The sequence below is a fragment of the Motacilla alba genome, chromosome 9 (assembly GCF_015832195.1).
Source record: "Motacilla alba alba isolate MOTALB_02 chromosome 9, Motacilla_alba_V1.0_pri, whole genome shotgun sequence".
In the NCBI taxonomy this organism is placed as follows: domain Eukaryota; kingdom Metazoa; phylum Chordata; class Aves; order Passeriformes; family Motacillidae; genus Motacilla; species Motacilla alba.
The window spans coordinates 25,294,986-25,321,180 of record NC_052024.1 but is presented as its reverse complement, the minus strand read 5'-3'; the positions used below and the strand labels follow the sequence as shown (position 1 = coordinate 25,321,180).

The 26,195-nt window shown below is 44.4% G+C and overlaps 2 protein-coding genes across 2 annotated transcripts in view; both read right to left on the bottom strand.

Annotated features, from left to right (window-relative positions):
• WWTR1 (WW domain containing transcription regulator 1) overlaps nt 1-16,392 on the bottom strand; it is a gene marked incomplete at its 5' end in the record, with an annotated part of 41,834 nt that extends 25,442 nt beyond the window's left edge. Inside the window, 1 exon segment of the mRNA XM_038145253.1 lies at nt 16,007-16,392. Within this exon segment, the coding sequence (XP_038001181.1) occupies nt 16,007-16,392 (386 nt within the window).
• Nucleotides 16,393-20,702: 4,310 nt separating this feature from the next.
• COMMD2 (COMM domain containing 2) lies at nt 20,703-24,307 on the bottom strand. The gene is made up of 5 exons (XM_038145485.1): nt 24,104-24,307; nt 23,941-24,018; nt 23,062-23,144; nt 21,648-21,821; nt 20,703-21,147 (listed from the first exon to the last, which is right to left on the bottom strand). Exons 1-5 carry the CDS (start codon nt 24,168-24,170, stop codon nt 20,950-20,952), a joined length of 600 nt encoding a protein of 199 aa, XP_038001413.1. The 5' UTR covers nt 24,171-24,307; the 3' UTR covers nt 20,703-20,949.
• Between the last annotated feature and the right edge of the window lie 1,888 nt (nt 24,308-26,195).

Below are 26,195 nucleotides of genomic sequence, written 5' to 3'. Positions count from 1 at the left end.
TCAGCCTATTTCACAGTCAGTTCTGGTCTGTGATTTCACAGAGGAGGAAAAAAGGGAGAGATTAACAAAAATCTACAGCAGTATTTTCATTTTACACCAAAATCAGACACCAAAAGACACATGCTGTACTAAGGGTTTCGTATGAAGAACTTCCCTCTCTGAAAATGAAGAATTTTGCCTATTCTTCAGGCACTTCTAAAGCACTTGCTAGCACTTCAGAATAACCTGGCACAGCCACTGTGTGTCGACAGGTGTCCACAGCTGTTGCAAAGCACTCAAGGTGCCCCCATAGACACCTCAAAACAACCAGTGGCTCAGCCCAAACAGCTGCCTCAGCAATTTCATTATATGCCAACATTACTCACCGTTAATAAGGAATGGACAAAATTTTGCCTTATCCAAAGCCAAAATGTTAATAATATTTTGCAAAAATCACATACCCAGTATATACACGTGAAACTAACATAGCTATTAGGTGGAAAGCTTAGAGATGCATGCTCCTGATTCCATTTCTGCTGTTCAACAGTTGGAGAGAATGAGAATATATCATTCCTTACATCACTAAAAGCACACAAATATAAAATCCAGTATTTCTCAATCACTTTCCTTTAGAGTGCAGAAATTGATAACACTCAATAGTTCGGCCACTTGTTGCTGTGGGAGTTCAAGTGATGCTCTGCAGCACTCCAGCTCGCAAGTCTGAGCTAATCAAATTCATGGCACTTGCTTTTCAGACACCAATAATGTTTCATGAAAATTACATGAAGCTTTAACAAGGAGCCACAATGTAATTATTAAACTGATTGAACCATGGACTTTGTTCTCCTGTATTCATCCTCATCTCTGATCTTGAAGCTGGAACATTACATCTGTATTTGAATATTTATTACACTATGCTAAGTAACTCCTTCAGTGAAGAGAGTTGCTCTTTTCCTGAATTAGTTTCAGCATAATTTGCTGTGAAGAAAACTTCGAGAATGTCCTGCTAAGCTCCCCTGTAACTGACTGATTCCATTGTTGGTGTACATGAGGCCTTAAAAAACATTAAACTAGTTATACAAATGGAAACAAAACACCCTTTGAGTTCTATTGACAACTTAACCTTTAGAATTTGGATGAAATCCCAATTCTTGAGAGAAAGAAAAAAAAGGTACTGAATGAAGCTATTATATAGAACATTCTTAGGGTTTTTTAAAGTATACAGTATATAATAGCATTAATGCATTTGTTTACTTGATGAGTGCCTGTAGCACTCATATTTAAAGAGACACATAATGATTTTATTAAAACCACCATGTTTATTTTATGTAGGGGAATATGTAGCAATTTGAAGACAAAGCATTCTTTTGTGAGCGATATATGACATTTTCAGATGCAGGCAGTTTCTGAAATTGTTGAACAGGTTATAAAATGAAAGGTTCCATCTGTCCTCTACTTGAGCTGGAGGACTGTCACCAGGTCTTGCTGTGAATGTCTCACTTTCCCAGGACAAAAGCCAGGTCAAAAGGGACCAAGTTTATGAACGATCAGGGTTTGCATACATAAAGCATAAATTGGTGCTGTCTTGTAACAGGAATGGGAGAAGTGGCCCGAGCTAATAAACACTCTTTGACTAGCAAGGTGGCATTTCTAGACGAGATGTTATTACTTTAACATGTTCTGCATTCTGGTGGAAATGAATGCATAAACAAGAACTGCCCCTTCAGCTACGCAGAGTGCCCTTATAAGGACACACTGAAAATCTTCCCCAGGCAAGAACAGATGGTAGGACAGAAAAACAACCCAGAGCAAAACAGAACACAAAATACCTTTGAAGTTATAGAAAAAATAGCTAACATTATATTCCACTGCACTGGCCAGAGGCAGAGAAATGTATGACTCCACAGAATTTAGTCTCAGAATTCTCCTCTGTAATCAAAATTTTTATTTCAAGTTTTGGTTTCTGAGTCTGTTAGAAAATGACTGTTAATGTTTCCAGGGCATTGTGCATTTTGGCATGTTCATAAACATAAAAAAATTAAATTCACTAAAAAAAAAAAATTAAAAGAGGTTTTTTTCCTAGTACTGGTGCCTTTTTAATCAGAGAATTTAGAGGGTTGAATTAATTGTCATAATATCAATAGGACCATATTTTCCTATTTAACTAACAATTATGCACTGTTTTTCCTTTGTAATTTGAAGAATTACTTGTCAAGAGCTTCAGATCATTGCAATATATTCAAATACATGTCTGTAAAAGATTTTTGTTGCAGAAATAAAACTATTTTCTACTCTGTAAGTAGGCCCATCTGCAATCCTGCCTACCTTCTGATTTTGAAATCATACAGAGAACAGCATTTCTTCAAAAGAAAACAAAATATTGTTACCACAGTCTCTAGAATTTCTTTCCACAAATGCACAGCAGTTGTTATAACTTTTTCCTATGACAAGCTTTTGAACTGCTTGGTCAGGATTTCCAAACAATAACACAGATTGGTTTGAGGAATACCTTTCCCAAACAGACAATCCTCCATCACCAGAAACTGAACACTGGCTCAAAATACACACATTTGTGCACAGCAGTTCCTGGTACTGCAGCTCTCAGCCAGAGATCATTCTCACAACCTCAGCTTTCAGGTCAGTACATTTATTAAGCTCCAAAAAGGCCCAAATAACTTCTGTTCACTGAACTTCACAGGCAGCAATACTTATATTTTAATATGAATGCCAGTAGCTACAGCACAACAGACATGCAGAGCCAAACTAGATACTAATTGTTTTTTCCCTCCATGACCCAAGTCCCTAACTCTTCAGACCAAGATTTACATCTTGCAAATAAGACCTTGGTCTGCCAAAGAACAAATGCAAAAGCATTTTCTCCTGTGATTTAGTTACAACATAACCAACTAAAAATATTGATTAGGCAACAAATTTAATTCAATACATCACTGGCGTAACTATTTAAATGAATAAAATTATTTTGGGCCTATATTTATCTACCTCAATAGTGGCTATGAGGTGAATATAATTATTTAAAATATCAAGCCACTCAAATCTCTCAGTATTATAGAAAATAATTTGTTACTGAAATATCATCAGGAACAACTTTGTGACTGGTACCTGTAAACACTGAAGTTTTATTCACTTGCTCATGATTCATAACACTTCTATTCTATCCAACCACAAATTCTGGTTCTTGGTCCCTGCTATCCTTTCAAGCATTATATGATGCAGATTAATCACAGAATCATAAGAACCATTGTTTCAAACATATGTGTTTAAAGTTAAATAAACACCACAAACTTCTTTTCCATGAGCAGTATGCACATAAGGACATAGACATGTGATTACCTGATGGAGATGTTCTGCCCAAGCATTTCTAAGAACCCCTCCACTCAGGTGACCCACCCGTGAGCCAGTGGCACTGGGGACATTCTGGCAGACACCAGAGGGGGTGAGAATCCACACCTATCTAAAAAACAACCAACACAGCTGCTGCTTGTTCCCCTCCAGCCCCAACCCTACAAATCCAAAACTTTCAGATCTCATTCCTATAGAGAAAAAAGGCTCCAGACACCCCGGGCAGAGAAGGCAATTATCACGATGCCTTTGGCATTTCCTCTGCAAAATAAATTCAATAGGAAAAAATCTGCTTCACTTAAGTGAATGCTGAGACAACCATGACCTTGAATGCATCAGGACTTATCTTACTTCCTCCATTTGGGCCATTTAAGCACTACTGAGAATACAGCAAGGAAAACAGACAATTCAGGAGATACATAGTTCTTAAACAGACAAAAGGCAGAAAAGAATGTTGCCCTCCTTTCAGTCCTCAGAAGGTGAGGAAAAGGAAAGCAATCACCCAAACTCAGCTGCTGGAGCTAAGGGATGAGGAGCATGGCTCTTTCCTCTTCCCTATACGATTAAGAAATCCATGAGAACTCAAACACACCCCTCATTTTCAGGGCCTGAAGAAACGTCTGATGGATTCTATGCAAATAATGACAAAACTCTGTATTTTATCAACATCAGCATCTTCTCTACTATTCCCTACTGCCCATTTAGAGGGCTCCCTCACAACATGGAAAAATTTCTACGGCTTCAATTTCATTCATGGCATATGCACATGAGAAAAATCCCATCCCTTCTTTCAGTGGAGTCACAAGAAACAAATTAGAATTGGTCAAATTTCTATGAACATCTGTTGGTTTACCTGGTTTTATTACCCTCTTAATTTTGAATATCAGCTTAAATATAAAAAAGAAGGTTTAAAAGAAATGGTTCTTTTCACAGTCAGCACTAGTTATCCACTTCCCTCTATCCACACAACTTAGAGTTATGTGCTGCAAGGGCTTCAGTACCTCATTCTAAAAGAAAACATGGGATCAGGTTATGGATAACTTTTTCAGAAGCTTCTTACAAAACTCCGACTCCAAACATATTGGTTCCAGCTGTTAAGAGTTTTAGTACACAAAGGTCAGGAGATGTCCTACTTGGATTATTTTTTTCATTATGATTAATGGTGGAGGTGATGAGCTGGCAGATGGATTTTTCTTGGACACTATTTCTACCTTCCATATGAGCTGATTAGTTCCCATGGAAGAAAAGGCAGGACAAATAACCTCACTAATCACCAGAGTTCAGAAAGCTGACCTTTTACTCAAATCTCAAAACTAATGTGTATCCAGGAAATCCTGCCAGACAGTCACTGTTTGCAAATGGTTGGGAAATGTGATCATTTGCCATGAAAAACAGATGAAAAGCAGGAGCTGGTTAAAAGACCAAGTCTTTTCTCAAACAAAACATTTCCAAAATAAAGAAACAATGTCTCAAAACTGACAGTTGACCTGAGCATAGGAAGGGTGACAGTTCTGCACTGCTGTTCTCTGTACATGAGAATTTAAAAATGAGACCAGAATTTAAAATAAGATTTAGCTGAACATAAGGAATTTCTGTCATTTCTGACACTGCAGTAATATTCCAATCAACCAGAGTCTATTTGAAAATAAATATTTTTAAGATTGAAATGTTGACAAGCAAGGCTTCCCTTAAGCTCAGAGTAATGTATAAAAATATCAGATGTTCAACAATGTAGGTGCATCTTACTGATTTCTAATGGAGTGCAAGGAACCCGTGCCTGAGGATTCCTGGTATGAGAAGATGGGCACGTGTCACAGGAATGCACTGTGCTGACTCTAAAGGAATAATGCCATGAAATGGAGGCAGCACAAATCACACATACTATTAGCAAGTCAAATGCAGTCCCTAAACCTATTTATTTAGGAATGCAAGAGAATGGCTGATCAGGCAATGTTTGGCCTAGACATTTAACTGGGCTAACAAATACAATTTTGACTGGGGAGTAGAGTGTGGGGGGTGTGTGTGTGTAGGGAGTGGTTGGAGAAAAACGTTAGCTATCCTCAGGAAAGGTGTGATTTTTTTTAATACTAAAATATTGTATCATAGCTACAAAAAATGAAAAATAGAATTTAAAAGGCAGCATCCTAAGTGCTGTAAAATTTCCTAATACACCATTTAAAATCTGGTACCTAACACCTGGTTTTTAAAATCTAGTAGGAATGAAATATTTCAGACCAGCTTCTTACCTGAAAAAGTCTCCCTGTATTTCAACTGGACTTCTTATTAAATAAATGCAGAATTATTGAATAGAAACATATAATATCCTGGGCTGGAAAGGACCCATGAGGATTATCCAGTCCACCTCCTGACTCCACACAGGGCAACCTATAAGTTAAACCAGCTATCTGAGAGTCATCCAAACACTTTTTGACCAACAATGGGCTTGGGGTCACTTCCTTGGAGAGCTTGTTCCAGAGTCTGACTGTCCTCCCAGTGAAGAGCTTTAGGTTGATGCCCAGCCTGAGCTTCCTCAGCGCAGCTCTCAGCCAACCTTGTGTTCCATCCCCAGGGATGGGAGAGGCACCCAGCACCTCCCTCTGCCCCCCATGAAGAACTCACAGACACTGCTTGTGCTAAGGGGACAATTTCTCAATGACTTCTAATTTTTGTATTGACAGCAACAGTAAAGACTACAGCCCCCAGAGAGAAAAGAACAGTAACAAAGGTACAGGGATGGAGGGCCAGATTATTCACAGCAAGGTCAAACCTAGAACCAGTGATACAGCACAGCATCAACACCTCACCACTGAGTTAATACCTGGGATGGCAGGCACTTACAACCATACTCCTGCTGCAGGGACTACTGTGGGATGGGATTCATTCCTTCCCTTCCAACATGCAGCCATTCTGCTTTTCACAGGTGCAAAATGTCTGTGGATATTTCCAGCACCCAAGAAGGTCATAATAACAGATCTGCATGCAAATCTGAAAATAATCTGCCTCTAGGATCAATCATTTCTATAGCCAAAAAAAAAAAAAAAAAAACAAAAAAAACCAAACCAACCAAACCCCCCCCCAAAAAAAAAAAAAAAAAAAAAAAAAAAAAAACCACAAAAAAACCAAACCAAAACACCAAAAGGAAACAAAACAAACAAAAAACCCCAAAAAAACGAGCCATGCTTAGTAACCTGATTATGAATATGCAGGGCTTTTCAGTCTATTAAAATCAATTGGAACATTTTATCCATAATCATGTCATTCCATTTTAAAAAGATCTCAACCTCACACATGCCAGAAAGAACTCCCAACTTCAATCTCCCCATTTGGTCTTTTCACTTGCTTTGGAAAGTAGTTAGTTGTGGTGAAAATCTGTCAGAGCCAGTGCAGCAATACTGAACAAGGGCACAGAAACTTCACTCACAAAAGTGCAGAGGCTGCATGCTTTCAAAACACAACTGCTTTCATCTGAAGTTTTCATATGAGTAGGTGTTTTTTGGGTTATGGGGTTTTTTTAACAAGATCATCTAAAATTGTTCTTCCCATGAGGTTCAGATAATAGGAGAAAAAACAGTGAAACTGTAATATCCCCTTAGAACCTAACAAAGAGTTACTTCCAGTCTGCTTTATACCTTTAGAAATGACATTTTAGGTAACAGCATGCATTTATTTTCCAGTCTGTCTACTTCACAGCTTCCTGTTTTTTCTAGAAAAATGAATCAGACATTTGTTTCTCTAAGATAAAAAAAGACCCCTGAAAATATTGTTCTAGTAGAAGCCATCCTGACAGAAAAAGGAAATGTTCATGAGACAATATCCTCAGTAGAAGGCATGCTTTTAGTAAAGCAAACCAGGCAGTACCACAAAATGACTCAAATAAATGCAAACATATGTCTGTATCTGCAGGAAAAGTAGCACAAAATGGAAACTGACAGTGCTTCTGTGTCTTAACTGCATCCCAGTTTGTTTTATCTGCAAACTTATGCTCTTTCACCCTTTACTGTCCACCTCTTTGTTACAAGGAAGATCTGCCATGATTGCTAAAACAGACCATGTAAAAACCTCAAAATTCAATGAATGTTTTGAGCAGCATTTGACCCTCCGGAAACACAACCGATCGCTCGATCGTTCCAGTGCCTAAGTTTTGGCAATTATTTGACAGGAGAACCAGCACGGGAGCTGCTCTCTGGAACGCACAGCACCTGAAAGCACTTCTGCTGCAGCAGACTGCTCACTCATTTGCACACTGCAGTGCAAAACAGGGACCTGCCGTGGCAGCACGACACTCCATCAGACCTCTGCAATGGAGCATCATGGCAAACTTGCCAAGTAACTCACAAGATATATATAACTAAACAGAGCTTGTGGAAGCAAAGTTAGATCTTCCCCCTGTCCTCAAAGAAAGACTACTGCAGAAAGAAAATAAATATAATAATGTGAATTATCCAGTCACTGCGAATGACTGCTTAAAAGTAATATTTCTTCATATATTTGAAGAATATGTGCAGCTTAAAAGTAATATTTCTCCATATATTTGGGTGAGCATTAGCATAGTTAACACCAAGAGCTATTTTTTCATTTACAACTTATGAACTAAACTTGCTAAGGTTTTTTATAAAGCTACAAATCTCAAACCAGGACCTCTCCTAGCTTTGAAAAAGTATGTTTTACAACATACATACCTTTACTGACTAGTCTCACTGCTAAATCTTTAACAAAACCCTAATTTCTTTTACATATCAGTAGTTTACTACTGCACTTTCAGTAAGGTATAAATAGTCTCACTAGCAATCTCATTTACTCTAGTTATTAAATTTTACATTGTCTGCTCTTTTGCAGTAGCATAATTTCATTGATTTTTCATTTCCTCAAAGTCTTCCAGTAACAGACAAAAAATAAAAATGCTAACTATAGAACACGAATAAAGAAGTAGAGCCCCCCACCACCTCTAATAAAAATTAAGCTTTATCTAATATTATAACCTACTATTGGTAATGTCAGGGCTGAGAGACAGTGATGGCAGCATCTGTGAAAATACCATTCCATGACTGGAGAAGTCTTCATCAAAGGAATGGCTGTGCAAGCCCTGTACCAGGTGTGTCCTCTGCAGTGTGAGGGGATGGCAAGGGTGCTGGCATCACTGTACCCTCCTGCTGCAAGGCTGCCAGGCCACTTAGAGTTGCAGGTTGCAGAGACACACATTTATTCAAAATGAAAACGTGATCCACAATTTCCACATTAACTTCACTCACATCAAACCCTCAGATCTGATGTGCCAATACAATTCAGCCTGATTTATACCTTCAGAAATTACATTTTAAGTAACAGTAGGCATTTTTATCATCTTTTCTTTATCATCCATTTTGCTTCATTTGCAAGAAATACTTTTCCCAATCTCTGAAGCAAAAGCACTTATATTTCTGTTTAATCATGTACAATAGAATGAGTAAAACATAAATGGGAAATGCAGTATCAAAACCAAGTGTGAAATAAAAAAACCTGTGAAGAATTTCCCCACAGAACTCTGGCTGTCAGCCCCAAAAGGCTGACCTTTCCTACACTCCCCACAGAGCTGCACGATGATGCCCACAATAGCTCAGGCTACACTGATTTACTGATGCAAAGCCTGCTTTGCTCGAGTGCAGAGACACCTAATGTAGGTGAGGGCACAGGCAGGAGGCTGCAAAGATGGAATCCACACGACGGAACTGCCTGTGTGCTCTGAGATGAACCATATGGCAAAATCAGAAAACCTGCTTTTGTCCAAACAGTCTGACCAAGCAGACAATCCAAAGCCTTCCTCATGAGCCAGTCACTTCTGCTCCTGAAGCATTTGAAAATGAAGGATTTTAAGAAACTTCTGAAAACAACTTTAGCATTTCTACATGAAGATTACAAAAGGCTGCTTAGGCAAACAAACAACACCCAACAATTCCGTTTTGTTATTTTTTTCCTTTCATTATTTTTTTTAAAAAGTGACTCACACATTGGTCAGATGATTTTATCAGGTGAAGAGACCTTTGGAAATATGGTCTGAAATCTAACAAACTCCAGCTGGGTAAGGCGCCTTCCTTGCACATACCTCTGAGTGCTCTGTCTCCAAAAGTCTTTGGGGAGTTGCTGTATTTTGTACAAACTATAGCTAGCTTTCGCTGACAGCAGAAGTGTTCTCAAAGAGCAATCTGTACTCTTTTCAGGGATTTTGAACTCCTGTTGCTGGCAGCAATCAGTCAGGAATCACCAGCATCTGCCTGGGATGTTCTGGTGATAAAGTCTGAGCTGATCCATGGGAACAGGCTGCAAGCTTGCATGGTAAGAAACAACGCCCATGAAGCAATATTTAAGTTTTACTACTGGACACTGACTGTTTCAATACACAGAAGTTTTTCCATGGACAAGAAGAGATGCTGAAATGAAGCCCAGAAAAGAAGGCACAGAGAAATTACGTGATTTCCGAAGAGACACGCTCGGCAGCACAACAGGAACCGTGCTGCCCTTTCCTTCAGCCCGGGTCAGCTTCCCAGTGACTCCTGCTTCCTTCTGCTCAGATGCTGCTGCACTCTGGGGTGTCACAGTGCCAGTGAAGACTAAGAAAATACATCAGTCAAGAAGTTTTGAAAACTTTAAAAGCCCACACAAAATTTAAGGGTTCAAATACTACCTTTGGTTTTGGAAACAAGACACTTTAGTACAACTTCAATAATTGCTTGACCAAGCACTATTACTGCATTTTGTAATGCTTACACCTTTGCTCACCAATCCATCACTGGACAACAGGAATATAGAACATTTAATTAAAAAAAAAACAGTAGACAGACATGGAAAATTGATCACAGGTAGGAAAAAATGATTACTTGTGGTACAAGTAAAAACTCAAAAGTACCATGGCAGCATCCTGCTATTCTCAAACCTGGAAGACTCAGAATAATGCATCCAAAAATTATGAGGGAGAGATCAATACCTAATAAACGAAAAGGATCATTTTGATCATGCAAACAGAGAGGGGTCAGCAGACATGATCAGAGAAACAAGTCAATGCAGGAAAAGCTGTGTCTGACCTTGCAGCTCTGCTGCTGCTGTGCTTGTGCTGCGACTGCTGATGCGCACGCTGCGAAGCACGAGGACACGCGAGCAGCCAACTCCTCCTTCACATCTCCCTTTGTACTGCGTTACTTTCTGGCGACACTCCAAGCAATTATTTCAGTTTTAACACGATACATTCTGCTCTATTCTCTTAGCAAGTCTGTGTCTGTCTCTGCAGGGCAGCTTCCATCACATCTGCCTTTAAAATAGTCATAGGTGGGGAAAACTGCAGGTCAGTGCAGTGTTCCTGAGTTTTCCATTCTTGAAGAGCTCTCTTGGTCTGGACTTTGAGTTAAAGAAAATAAAAAGATCCACAAAGAAACAAACAAAGAAACAAATAACCCCCAAATACCTCCACCCTACATCATGACCTCTCTCTCCCTAAATGAAGAGGGGAAATGCCACAAGTCTCTATGTTGAAATTCAGCCCACATGACATTTCCTTTGGATTGAATTGCTTTGATACAATTTGTATCGGCCAGTCAAGCAAAGCCCCTGAGCACCGAACACTGTCACAAAGAAGCTCTTGTCCTGTAACGGGCCCCCATATCAAACAGACAGAATTTTCAACTTCAGCTAAAGCATCCAAAGGAAACAAGCCAAAGCCCAGCCACCGACTCTTCACACACTATCTGAAGGAGTGAACAGCAAAAAGCTTGAAAGTAAGACTTTACAGATTCTGTATTGTCAAGCCTGTTTAAAACTGAACACATCCATCACCTTCAGAGGCAGACAGCTCTCCACACTGTCATTTACTAATTATGGAGTAAAGATGGTCAGGCAGACCAGCTTTTAGATGCTGACTATAGCAGCTCACAAACATGATAAAAATAAACCCACTGTTCATTTTCTTCCTTTGTGCAACCCAAACCCTTTTTAAAGACAAAACCCTTTCAGATGGTTTCAGAGAAAACGTCTAGTTTTCATGGCAGCATTCTTAATTAACACCTGTATCAATTCTACAGATATCTTTCTAAGAATAGGCTAATTGTTACTATTTCCTAATCATTAATGCATAAAGCAATTGTATTTTCAGCTTATCTAATGAGATGAATGTGTCAGTTATTATCCATTAATGCATGAGTACTCAAGGACTTTGGGTTTAACACTATGACTAAAGGACTAACTTAAGACAAATTTCATTAAACCAATAATTCCACGCACACATTATTAATTTGTTATCTTAAAATTGTACATAAGTCCAATATATCAAATTCTACATCAACACAGTAGTTTGTACGGGACAGCTACCACTGATTCCCTAAATAATTTAGAAATGTATACAGCAAAATTCAAATTCTGCTTCTAGACAGCCCTTTACAAGAAGTTTCTTAAATATTTCCTCAAAGGAAATTCTTCTTGTAAATACTTCTAGGGTCAGCACAGTCTTGCTTAAAGCTTCCTTCACTGATGTTTACTGACACTTTAGGATACAAAATGTAGCTTGTATCCTAACTCAGAAAACTCAACAGGAGAGGGAACTGGATCACTTCCTGCAAATTAAATGTGTCCCTGAAGCAATTTTATTCCATATCTGCTTCTGTCCTCAGATTTTATTAAGCTCCACATTAACCACCAAATCCTTTAAAGCACCACTGATGACATGATTTTTAGATTCTGAAAAAACCAGTCTGTTCATCATGGAAAGACACCCTCTGGGACCAGAAAATGAATAAATACCAGCCTCCATCAGAAACTCTGTAGCTGGTTCTACTGCCGAATTCAGAGAAGAGCAGCTCATGGACCCTTGGTAGTTTTTAAGTGGAACTCCAACATCATCATCATTAAATCAGCACTTGAGGAGCAATCAGACAGACCCCTAATGCTGCCAAATACAGGTTGAAAATTTAGCTTTGATGTGTGCATTCCAATCTCAGAACTTCCTAAGCATCTCTAAAATGAGTTATAAATGTGAGCTATAGCTGAATTTCTGACAAATAAACTTCAGTGATGCATCACAGCTTTCTTGCCTGTTAAGAACTCTTTAATGCACTCAACAATTTTGGATAAAAGCCATTGGCACCAATACATCCTGGTACTGTCTAGCACATTACATTTATTTTTAATAAAGGGATGCTGGCAAGGGGAATAGTTCAGGCTTTAAATCCCACAGGAATAACCACTGGAAACAGGGAACAAAAAAAAAAAAATCACTTAAGGTGTGGATTAAATGCTCCAAAAGCCCCATGAATCTGTGAAATGTCTCTGTACTGCCCGACACCAAAGGCAGCAGGGATGCACGGCCTCCTGCCTTCACCACTCTTGTGCAAGGACCAAGGAAAGCCAAGGCCACATGAGCCCCTCGCAGACACCCCTCACCCCAGAGTGACCGAGGCACACCCGTGGCACAGCAGTGCACAGCCATCAGCGCCCTCCACATTCTCACCAGAACCCGAGGCACCTCCTCAGGCACTGTCCATCTCCTCCCCCACTTCCAGCTGTGTAACTGCATCCCCAAGATGGAAAAGCTTCTCTATGGTGAATGCTGTACAGCACCCAGCACAATGTAAATTACCAATGTAAAATAACAGATTCAATTCTCTACAGAATTAACACAAATGCTTTTCAAGGAAAGACTGTATCAGAAAATCACTTCAGCAGTTCAGCTACCTTAGTACTTTTTGTTTTGTCATTCCCAGGAAAAAAGTTTTTCATTGTATTTGTATTACTTTTTATAGTATTTATATTATTTATATTACTCTTCTGCTGTCCTGCTGAACATGCTTAGTTATATAAAACTGATCATGTGTTAAATCAAGCTCTAGTCCAACAGAAGCCAGTAAAAAAAAAATCTGAACATTTTGAGTAAACGAAATATTGTAAGTAATTAGCCTCTTTATCCTCGAGCAGAACTTACTGGCAAATATGTCCTGGTATGGCAATTGTTTATTGTAACATTTTAAAAATAACAGTGATAAAGACAACAGTGGCAAGAGTTTCACAAATCTGTTTATGAGAGTCTGACCAAGAAGATCTCTACATACACTGAGAAAATATGGAACCCTCAGTCTTCATTAGAAATATGAGGCTGTACCACCTAAACCCAAACTAGTATAAAGCAATACTTGAAACATTCTTTTACAGAACACGTATACATAGCCCAGCATGCAGCTCAATATGCAACTGACATTCCCTGCTCACGGCCTAAGAGCAGGCAGTAGGCCTGTCTCTACAGAAATGCTTTTTATCACAAATAAATCACACTTACATTTTTTTCCACACATGCTCACACAGAAAAATGCTTTAGATAACATTGCTGCAAGTGTGTGTTCATTAGCCTGTTTTCCAGCCCCCACTTATGCTGCTTGGTATTTAATTACAGGGTGGAGTGGTCCCCAGGCTACTTATGTTTCTTCCAGTCACAGCCAGAAAATTTCTGCAGGAACTGACATGCAGGACTGCAACTGCTTCAAGTTGTAGCTGGCTCCCCATCAACAAGGTTAGCTCACTGTTCATTGAAACTCACACTAGTACTTCTGTTAAATAATTATTTAAAATAGGTTTTAATACAACAAATTGCATTCTAAACTTCAACAGATAATAAAGGCTTTAATAGGACCTAATTTGGCTATTTCCTTTTAATTGGTTTCTCAATTTTTTTTTGCTAATTTGAAGAAACAAATCTTTATCATTATGCTGGAAAGCACTGGCTTTTTGTTTTTCCTTGAGTATAGGGAAATGTAACTTTGTATGCCTAGTTTAATCAAATATGATTTTTAGCACATCACCTGACTCAAATCCTCTATTATTTTATTGCACACAGCTTTAAATGCTGCTTTCCATAATCAATCTTAAATTGTCTTTTCACCTGAAGAATATCACACCATTTGTGAAATACTATAATCACATATGAGCATTTTATAGCTAAATATTACTCCCCAAAGCATTGGGGTATAACAAAATACATTAAAGGTATAAAGAAATGCATTATTCCAATTAGTTTTTGTATAAATGAGAGAAGTTCAATTGGACAGACAAAACTGGGAAAGCAAAACAAATATTAATTTAGGTAACAAATTACATGCACAATACATATTGTATTTTATATTTAAAAGGATGCTGTTAATCAGAGTATTACTGTTGACAGGATTTGGGAAAAAAGATTAAAACCACTTGAAGTTTTTACTTATGCTTTTCATTTACTAAAGGCCTTTTATTTTTGGCCTAAGCAACATGAATCCATTGACTCGGAAAACTCTGCCTCTAGGTCAGAAAGGCATGACAGGAAGGTGAAACCACATGAGCTCATTTTGATATTAGTCAAAAATCACAGAGCATACAAAGATTATATTATGCAATTTTTAGCCAGAGGTATCTGAAAACACTCCCTAGCCAAACCCTAGCAAGAATTCGTGTTGAATAATTATTTATGAATGGTCTGTAACAGTGTTCCTGTCAGTCAGCTACTTCTCTGTAGCTTGTTCTATTGAGAAAAATACATGCAAAGTGCAGAGACATGAGATCTTCTCATTTAGGTGATAAACCAGATTAATAACAAACTTCTAAGTTTGGACCCTGGGACACATGCACACATATCACAAACAACATCCAGTGACATACAGAAAGGAATTTACATGCTTTGCTGGTAGCTCAGAGTGTGACAAAAGGCAAAAAATCTAAACTCTGCTGAGTTATTCAGAGACTGGGCTCTTGAGTAATCCATTAGAGATTCCAAACCCACAAGGCAGAGAAATCATTATACAATCAAGTATTTTTTTTTATTTTCTGAACAGTTTTGTCCCTTTTTTCCCTCACACACTGTTTCTATGACATTTATGATGGCTGAATACCCCCACATGGGTGATCATATGTGAACTCAAGATTTTACTCTTCTGAACAAGAAGGCTGTAGAGAGCAAGTAAATGATGCCCTGGAGCCCCGGCAGTTTAACTCCCTCAATATCCTCAGGTAGATGCTTCATCAGTAAATGTTTTATTTCATTAGCAAACATTTTCTCTTATTTACCAAGTTAATGCAGTACAACTTAGTTTGCAATGAATCTGCAGCTGACTTACAGAATCCACCAAAATAAGGCACTGTTGCCTTACCACTCATTAGTTATTACATATTTTCAGGCCTATTAAACGGCTTTGAATCAAATGTCAATTGTCATAAATAAAACACTCTGGCGAAAATGACCAGCCAGAAGAGATACCGGCAGTTGTGTTAGCACACTTCTCTAAACCCGTCGCTGGAGCAAGGCGGCCTCCTGCCGCGTCCCCGCAGACGGGGATGCTCCAGACGCACCGCGCCCGGAGCCGGGCCGGGCAGCTGCCCCCATCCACAGCCCCTTCTACCTCCGGCGGGTCACGGGCATGCAGAGCTCTGCTCCCACGTTCCAGAAACTCCCTGGAATATCTGCTTTTGAACTCTTCTCAAAAAAAAAAAAAAAAAAAAATCAAGTTTCAGACTCTTGGACCAAGCAGGAAATAAATTCGTTATCAACAAACACGGCAGGACTTCTCCCTCGCCTCTCTCGTCCCATCGGGAAGGGATGTTCCCCCCCCGAATGTCGCATACACCTCGGACCCGCGGCCACCCCGCGGCCTCGCGGCGCAGCCCCTCCCGCTGCCCCCGCCGCACTCACTTGAGGAAGTAGCGCTGCCCGGTCTGCGTGAGCGCCATCTCCCAGCCCGGCGGCAGCGGCCGCTCGTCCGTGACATCGCAGGAGCGCTGCCGGAGGTGCCCGTGCTGCGGTGCCGCGGCCGCGCCGGGCAGCGAGGCGGGCGAGGAGTGCGAGCGGCCGTGCACGGGCGGCAGCCGCGCCGGGGGCCCGCCCGAGTCCGTGCTCGACTGCCGCGAGTGCGAGCCCGAGTCGGGCTCCCTGAAGAAGGACTCGGGCAGGATCTTCTTCCGCCAGGAGCTGGGCCTGGGGTTCATCACCGCGTTGAAGAGCGCCTCCAGCTCCGTGTCCAGGTCCTGCGTGACGTGGATCACCTGCTGCCCCGGCGGCGGGGCCGCGGGCCGCGGGGTTCATTGTCCGCCCCTCTGGCCCGCCGGCGGGCGCAGCCGTCCCGGGACGGGCGGTGGCCGGAGCCGGCCCCGCTGCCGGGCCGCCGCCGAGGCCGTGCCCTCTGGAGCGGGCGGGCCGGCCGGGAGCAGAGCGGGCGAGGCGGGCGCACGGTGCCTCTGCGCCCCCGCCAGCCGCGCCGGTGTCCCGGGCGGGCGGGGCGGCCCCGGGCGGCGGCGGGACGGGGCAGAGCCGGGACGGGGCAGAGCCGGCGGCCGCAGCCCGGCCCCCGCGCCGCCCCGCCCGCAGTTATGCAACTGCCGCGGAAACTTTGGGCACGGGCCGGCCCTGGAGCAGCGCGCCCCGCCCGCGCCCCCGCTCGCCCCGCGCCGCCGTGCCGCTCGCAGCCGGGGCAGCGGCCGCGCTCCGCCCCGCGGGGACCCCGCGCCGAGCCGCTGCTCCCGTCCCGCCCCAGCTCCTGGTGCCCGGGCAGCCTCGGGAGCTCTGTCTCTGCCAAGCTGAGGAGCTTTGCTCCAAAACCGTCGTTCAGAAAGTTAATGAGCGATACTAATTTCTGAAGGCAAAATGATGCCTAAATTAGTTCACGCACAAGTTTAATTGCATAATTTAGTGATGCTATGGCAATGGGCAGGAATGAAGCATTCCTAGTGACATGGACAGCAACCACTTCGCTGTGATTGGGATAAGGTTTGGCCTTTTGCTGGCAAGTAGGAGTCCTGTGCAGAGATGTACGTTAAGTCCTTCCAGCTCACTGTCCATAGGGGTAGTTTCAAATGCTGGCGTGATGCTTTGTGGATCTCTGCTGACTGCCCATTCAGTCACTTGTCTTTGATTTAGCCTATACTGGAAACGAGAGCTGTCATCAAAATGCATACCTGAGGTTTTCTATAATTAATAAATACAATTGTTGTTTGAATCTTGTCTCATTTGTTGGTGCACTTGGAATAACTTTTGAACGGCGATGTGAGCAAAAATTGTTTAAATTCAGAAGCTGTGTCTATAAAGAATAATATTGTTAACTTTCCAGCTTTAGTGTTGGTTTTTACAGAGGGAAGCATCCAGTGTTTTTATGACTACACACACAGAGATATCACACACTGGCTAAACAAACACAACTTTATTTGAGTAATGCATTTTGTTATTTTATTTCTGTGTTTTGGACAGACTCCAGGCTGTGCTGATTGATAAGAATACACCCTCCTCAGTAATCAGAATCTACACTAGAAAAGTCTTAAGTAATTTTTTTCTGAACTTTATTCCTTATTTCCTTAAAAGAAGCATGAACTTCTCTAAACTGCATTTGGCTTCTCTAGTGGAAAATGCGGGTCTGACTGAACCATCCTTGTCCCTCAGATCAGTGTTACATGTAATGTTGGTTATGTAGATTCTCAGAGCCGGAGTTTAAACCTGTACACCGACTACAGCTAGCTCTGTGAAACAGATCCTGTGCATTTCCTGATGGCCTTGCTTCAACAAATATTCCTTGTCAGTTATGTTTCGTCACATTTCCTGTCCACATTTCCATTAGCTTGGCAGATCTCCTCGAGATTTGTTTTATTGTTCTTTGGTTTTGTGAGAGTCTGGGGGTTTTGTTGTTATTGTTTTGAGGTTTGGTTTTTTTTTTTTTTATTTTTTATTTTTCCTGACATCTGCTGTGTTTCTGGTCAGGAAACCCAGTACTCCTGAGACTTGTTTATGTCTCCCTTCCCAAAGAATTTTCGTACCATTCTTCTACTGCTTCGTACTGGGTTCCTTGCTGCAACGAGCTCAAAGAGCAGTGCTAATCACAGGACATGCCCCAGGTCTATGCAGAAATCTTTTTTTCTTTCCTGCAATATCCTTATTTAATTCCTTTGCATATGAGATTCTGGGTATGTGTGCATGTGGTTATTGCACAGATAATGATCTGAACATGAGGGATTTTTCATACAGCCTTTAAAAGGGCTTTTTTTTTGCTTCCAGGGCTCTGTATCTTTGAGTAAAGACGAACCACTCACCTGTTCCATTCCTTCCCAGGTGACATGTCCCCTCAAGGAAAGGCTTTGACAGTCTCATGCATGGGGCCATCTCATCTGTGTTAATTAGACCACTTTTGTAAGCATGGCATCTTATGGGTGAGTACATACACATCTGTCCTAAACCTAAGCCACGTTTATTACAGTTAGAACTGTCCTCTTCAACAAGATGTACTTCAGCTGCACTTTTTACTGAATAATACAATTACCTGCTATTGTACCACTTGGTATAAGCTAAAGGATTTTTCTCCAATAATTTGGGAGTGATTAAAACTGTAAGAATAAATGTTCATAGTATTGTTGTCATTAGTCTTTGTTTAGAAATACTAACTTGCTTCTTTGGACAAAAAATAAATATGACTGCCAGCTTTCAGAGCAAGTGACTCAATATGCTCAAGTCTGTGGAAGACAAGGACACTTCCATCACAATGGGGTTGGATTAAGTGATAAAGGAACCAAATCAGACGTGTGACATATAAAGCTCCTTATCATTATTTCTTTAGTCTCATTGCAAGATTTTACACTGTAAAAAATAAGTCAGTAACATTATTTTATCTCTATTTCACATGGTGTTCAAATGTTTTTGAATAGCAGAGATTTTGTGTTCATCTGAAGCATTTACTATGACTTTGTTTGTTGTGGATTTTCTAGCAGCAAGTTCAATCTCTTCTTCAATGAAAACTCAAGCAAGCAGCTTAGAAGTAAGTGCACTTTTAGAAGTACCCCTATATGATGATCATCTAATGAGTTAAAGAAATGCCACATGTAGTTTTTAATCTAGATCTATCACTGCTCTACATCAAACCTCTTCATAGATTAACATTTTTCTGAGAAAACCTACGCAGGTGAAGCAACACCTGTGATGTCTGTCAGAAAATAAAACATTCAGGGGTCCCTGGGCAAGCCTTGTTCTTTCTCAGTAATCAGGTGAGCAGCACACAGCGCAGCCTGGCATGGTTCTGCCTCTGCTTTGGGTTTGCTCTGTGCAGGGAGACTCCGAGCAGGCAGTAACTACAGCTGGGTGCTCCATGTCCCCCTGTGAGCAGCCATACAGCAACAGAAAACTTGTGTTCCTCTGAACTAAGTGGCAATGGAGAACAAAGAACACAATGGAACAGTAGTAAATTTTAAAAACCCCGTTAAAAATAAAATGGGTTCAAAGTAGCACCATAACTTTTTTTTAGTAGCTTGTGAAAAATGCTTTGTAGTCTTGTCCTGTTCAAGGGTTTCAATAAAGCAAGTGCAAATTAATTAGAGAAAATGCATTAAATGTAGCTTTATATGCCACCTTTAATTTGGGAGTTTAAAAGAAAATCCAAGTGAGTATCCAAGGGTGACTTCCTATTTTACCAGTATCTCTGGGTTACTGACACATGTGCCTTTTCACCCCCAGCCTCACCTGCCAGACAGAGGCACAGGCAGCCAGTGCTGCTTGCTGTGCAGTCACACTCACCAGCGGGCTGGAAGTGCTAAGCCCTCAGCAGCCACCCTGGATGCTGTGGAGACAGAGAAGCAAGAACTTGCAGAGATGTAGACCAGTTCCAACCTCACCTAAAGGCAAATCTGCTTTTCCAGTAATTAAGCCCAAATGCTGCTGCTGAGCAGCTGCTTTTCCAGGCTCAGCACTTCCTCCAGAAGAAACTGAAAGGTGCAATTTTAAAGTAAGACACTAGGCATAAAGGGTCTTTCTCCTCCTCTCTCTCCTTGAGTCTAGTTGTGGATCTCTGCCAGAGTTTGAGCTTCTCTCAGTTTCACCCAGCTTCAAAGTTTACCTTTGACCATCCTTAGTTGAGGTAATTTTTTGTAAAACGAAACAAAAACATTCAGTGTTGTGGCTTTTCCTTCTTCAATATTGCAACACACTGCACTAAGGAACATGCAGGCTCTCCAGAGACATTCTGCATTCTCAACATCTGCTTTCAACTGACCATTTTACTCAGAATCCCCAAGGAAAACCCTCCCCCTTCTCACCTAGCACATGCTTCAGGATATGACCCATGTGTAGACTGCCAGCACTTACTGTGATGCCAATCAGCTCTACAGCAGCTGGATTTTTTAAAATGTTTACAGGAAAAAAAGGCAAATTTGTTCAGATTCATCAGGCGGTAGTGAGATGACACAAAAAGTTTCTAAGATCCCTATCTAAAGCTTCTGCTTTGCTGCCCTGAGTTCCAGACTATGCCTGTAGTGAGGAGAGATGGAATGAGAGAAACCACTCACCTATGTATTGGCTCATCTTGCATTTCACCTGAAAACAGAGATCAATTACATTAAAAATACCAGTCAAAAATCCCAAGTAGTAATATTTGATCACATTTAATTACCATGTACTATATATGAAGAAGATTGTGTGGAAAAGGTCACCGCATGTATGTGCAAAGCTGGCAGCCAGGGATATTTGGCCAGTATATACTGGCTCAAGATCCTGGCACAGGAACACAGTTCATCTGATCCAGATGTTTATTTTTCCTCCAAATGTATTTGTGAGCAGTGTTTTGAGTTGTTTTACAAACTGCTTAGTAAGAGAGCAGAGGGGAACCAAGGCTATTTCATGTTGCGCACTATTCTTCTGCAGTGGTTCATCTTCATCTCCCCCAGCGCCTGCTCCAGCTGCTGGATAAGGTGGAGCAGGGTAGCAGGGTCAGTTTGCAACACCTGGGCAGTTTGATCTTCATTTTGATTAAGATGTAGCTTCATAGTCACAGCAGGCTTGATCTGTTGTCTCAAACTTCTGCTTGCAAGCTGCAGGAGGGGGTCAGTGGAGCAGGAACACGAAAATGATCATTGGTTATCAATGATTGCTCCTAACAGCTCTCAACAGCTTTGTAGAGCCTGTTCAGACTAATGTTCAGAAACCCTTTGCATCCACATTAAAGATACACACAAGCTACTATTGTGTTTCATAATTAAGTAATACTAACCCACTTTAATCAATGCTTTCATAGTATTTCTGAAAATAAGGTGATATCAAGACCAAATATGTTTAGTATATGTTAATATTTTTAAAACATCAATAGAACGATGAATTCAATTTTCATCAGGCAACAAGTACTTTGCATCATTGCATCCTATTCGTTTCACAGCTGGCTGTCTGTGGGACACTAACAAAGACATGTCACTTTAAATACATGAAGTACTGCTGCCTCAATTGTTTTTACATTGTTTAGCAGGTTTTTATTATGAAAAAAAAAAAAAAAAAAGTGAAGGAAAGGATGGAATACTAAAAACATCAGGGAAGTCACCTGCACATCCAGTCTCCACTCCAGACTGTGGTAGCTTGGAAGCCTTGGTGCCAGCTCTCCAAGAATGCTCCTGATCTCTTTCCTGTTGTCAAGGTACAGCTGGAGCAAGGATTTGTTCAATTCATCTGAGAATCCCAAAACATGAATGGAATCTTGGAAGTCAACCTCAGAAATCTAGAAAAAGCAATTTAGGCCAGGTAGTCATCATTATTTCCTGAAAAACAAGTAAAACTGTAACTAAACATCACATATGCTATGGTGCAGTTATTTTCCTGCAGGAATGTCCAAGTACAATTCTACAGCTCGGACAAAGCAAATATCCAGGTTTTAAAGGATCTACAGATGTTGATGTATTACTGCAGATTTGTATGAGATTCAGGAACAGTTTTTTAAAGAACATTCAACCCCATCACATCCTTCACATTAAAGACCAAAACAGCATGAGGGAGCACCTCAGTTGTGTCACAAGGCACGACATGCTGTGTGAATCCATTTGTCAGGGTGCTACTGTGCCACTGGTAACCACACTACAAACACCCAGCAGCAATCTGCACAGGAGCAGCACACAGTGCAGTGCTCAGGCTCCTGTCCCAAGGGCAGGAGAAGCCTCACAGGCCTTTGTGCTTACTGCAGCAGCCTGTCGCAGCACTGGGGAAGCTGTTAGTGACTGCACAGAAAATACCATTGCACCTCTCCAATGCACCACCCCGCAATATCAGTCTGTAACCAACCTCGTTCTACCACAGCACACTGTAACCTGACAGTCAAGACCCCTTGCTTCAAGGAAAGGCTCTGCACCATTTCCATCCCCTCCCCACCTACTCTTGGGAGCAACACTTGCCTGAGTTTAATCTGGCATTCCTTGTCTCTGCATCTCTTCTCCATGTAGTCATTGCTCAAATATTCTACTATATCAATAGTTACTAGTCTTTCTGATGGAAACAGTAATTGTCCAACTACTAATCTTTTCGTATCTGCTTATACCCACTCAAACTTTTTATGCCAAGAGCTGAAAAAGCTCTCAAACCCACCACACTGGACAAAGACAAGGAATGCTGAACAGGGGGCTAGTCTAGCCCACATCCTGTGCAGTAGCTGAACAACAAACTCTTCATTTGAGTTTTATTATTTACAGCTTATCCTGAAGTAAGCGTCTCTATACGTAATAAATTACACTATTAAAACGTTGTCAAGTTTTAGCTTCAGACATTGAATACAAATTCCAGAGTCATACATGAAGACACAATGTTTCAATAAGGCAATAGCATGAGACACCTTTTTCTGAAAGCAAAACAATACATATCATTAAATTTTGAGCCATCTTTTCCCCATTCACCAGTATTTTTAGAGGTCTAAGTGTCCTGAAGACATCTCTTGAGTATCTCCAAATTCCTCATGAAAAAGTTATACTTGCCATAAGCTTGGAACTCTCAGTAAGAAGATACATTAGTCCTTCTACCCCGTGCTGAATGATGTCAACGCCAATGTTCAGCTTTCCTTTAAAGAAAGCACAAAGTGCTTTTTACTTGCTAACTGCCACAGCAGTGAGACTCAAAGCCGCAAACTTATCCAATGCTTAACGTGCAAATTATGATTAGAAAAAAAATAGAAAAAAAAAAGGGTTTCACACCCTTCAAATAATAATGTACAGCATATTAGCGCAAAAACCTAAGAAATACACAAACCAATTTCTTATGGCATGGTACAGAGAAGGGTTTGTGTCGGACAAGGAATGTCCGTAGCCCTCCCCACACCGGGCACGAAGCACCGACCCCCGCGGTGCCGGAGCTCCGTGCCGCCAGCCCGTTCCCTCGGCCCCTCTCCGCGCTGCCCCGAGGACTCGGGAGTCCTTCGTGGCCGGCGCAGAGCGCACCGCGTTCCCGCCCTCCAGCCGCGAAAGCGCCACGGCCCGGCCGGTCCCCCCGCCGCGGCCCGCTCCCCCCGGCTCCCCTCGCCCCGGCCCGCTCCCCCGCTCCCCACGGCCCGGCCGGTCCCCCCGCCGCGGTTCCCCTCGCCCCGGCCCGCTTCCCCCGCTCCCCGGCTCCCCTCGCCCCGGCCCGCTTCTCCCGCTCCCCGGCTCCCCACGGCCCGGCCCGCTTCCCCCGCTCCCCCGGCTCCCCACGGCCCAGCCGGTTCCCCCGCCGCGGTTCCCCTCGCCCCGGCTCCCCACGGCCCGGCCCGCTTCCCCCGCTCCCCGGCTCCCCTCGCCCCGGCCCCGCTTCTCCCGCTCCCCGGCTCCCCGCGGCCCGGCCCGCTTCCCCCGCTCCCCGGCTCCCCGCGGCCCGGCTCTCACTGGCGGCGGACTCGCAGGCCCGCGGTGCCGCTCCCCGCCGCAGCTGCTCCAGCGCCAGGCGCCCCAGCTCGCCGACGGCTGTAAGGACAGGCAGAGAACAGACCCGGCTGCAGCCCCGGCCCCGCTCGCTCCCCCCGGCCCGCGGACCCGTCGCGGCCCCGACCTGCGCCGCCGGCCCGCGGCAGACAGCCCAGGTGAGCGCGGTGCTCCGCCGACAGCACCAGCAGCATCGCCGCTCCCCGCCGCCAACTACCGGGAAGGGGCGGCGCCCGCCGGCGCCTGCGCGGGGCCGCGGCCGCGGGGACAGCCCGGGACAGCCCGGGACGGACTGGGACAGCCCGGGACAGACTGAGACAGCCTGGGACAGACTGAGATAGCCCGGGACAGACTGTGATAGCCTGGGATAGCCCGGGACAGCCTGGGATAGCCCGGGACAGCCCGGGACAGACCGGGACAGCCCGGGACAGACTGAGACAGCCCGGGACAGCCTGGGATAGCCCGGGACAGACTGGGACAGCCTGGGATAGCCTGGGACAGACTGGGACAGCCCGGGACAGCCTGGGATAGCCTGGGACAGCCCGGGACCAGCCCGGGACACGCTGGGACGGCCTGGGGTGCGGCAGCTCCCGGCCGCTGTCCCGGGGCAGCGGGGCTGGGACGTGCCCAGACACTGCGGGAGAGCGGCCGAGGAGCTGCACCGGGGGCGGCCGCAGTGACGGGGATCCCGGGTGCGTGTCGCTGCAAAGAAACCATTCTTCTGTCTCAGACCTGAGCTGAAGTGAGGTAACAGATTAACCTGTGCTTCCTTTCCTTCCTGATTATTCTGTTATTCCGCCTTCAAGCAGCAGTTCAAGCCCGTTTCCATGTACAGGCCCCGTGACGTGGAGATCTTGCTGTGCTGTGGCACCCAGAGGCTGATGCTGCTGCCCCGACTTGTCAAAACCACAGAAAAAAAATGCGTGTTCCTTGTTAAATAAAATCATCATCAACAACAACCAACCAAACAGAAACCCCCATGGTTCTGAGTTATTAAAATTATGTATAACAGCTTCTCATTACTGTTTTTCCCGTGCCCCAGATGTGCCCCAGGTGTGCCCCAGCTGTGCCCCATCCCGTGCCCCATCCCGTGCCCCAACTGTGCCCCAGCTGTGCCCCATCCCGTGCCCCAGATGTGCCCCATCCCGTGCCCCAGCTGTGCCCCAGCCGTGCCCCATCCCGTGCCCCATCCCGTGCCCCAGCTGTGCCCCATCCCGTGCCCCATCCCGTGCCCCATCCCGTGCCCCAGCTGTGCCCCAGCTGTGCCCCATCCCGTGCCCCATCCCGTGCCCCAGCTGTGCCCCAGCTGTGCCCCATCCCGTGCCCCAGCCGTGCCCCAGCTGTGCCCCATCCCGTGCCCCAGATGTGCCCCAGCTGTGCCCCATCCCGTGCCCCAGATGTGCCCCATCCCGTGCCCAGCCGTGCCCCAGCTGTGCCCCAGCTGTGCCCCATCCCGTGCCCCAGGTGTGCCCCAGCTGTGCCCCAGCTGTGCCCCATCCCGTGCCCCAGCTGTGCCCCAGCTGTGCCCCATCCCGTGCCCCAGATGTGCCCCATCCCGTGCCCAGCCGTGCCCCAGCTGTGCCCCAGCTGTGCCCCATCCCGTGCCCCAGCTGTGCCCCAGCTGTGCCCCATCCCGTGCCCCAGGTGTGCCCCAGCTGTGCCCCAGCTGTGCCCCATCCCGTGCCCCAGCTGTGCCCCAGCTGTGCCCCATCCCGTGCCCCAGATGTGCCCCATCCCGTGCCCAGCCGTGCCCCAGCTGTGCCCCAGCTGTGCCCCATCCCGTGCCCCAGCTGTGCCCCAGCTGTGCCCCATCCCGTGCCCCATCCCGTGCCCCAGGTGTGCCCCAGCTGTGCCCCATCCCGTGCCCCATCCCGTGCCCCATCCCGTGCCCAGCTGTGCCCCAGCTGTGCCCCAGCTGTGCCCCATCCCGTGCCCCAGGTGTGCCCCAGGTGTGCCCCAGCTGTGCCCCATCCCGTGCCCCATCCCGTGCCCCAGGTGTGCCCCAGGTGTGCCCCATCCCGTGCCCCATCCCGTGCCCCATCCCGTGCCCAGCCGTGCCCCAGGTGTGCCCCAGGTGTGCCCCAGCTGTGCCCCATCCCGTGCCCCATCCCGTGCCCCATCCCGTGCCCCAGGTGTGCCCCAGCTGTGCCCCATCCCGTGCCCCAGCTGTGCCCCAGCTGTGCCCCAGCTGTGCCCCATCCCGTGCCCCATCCCGTGCC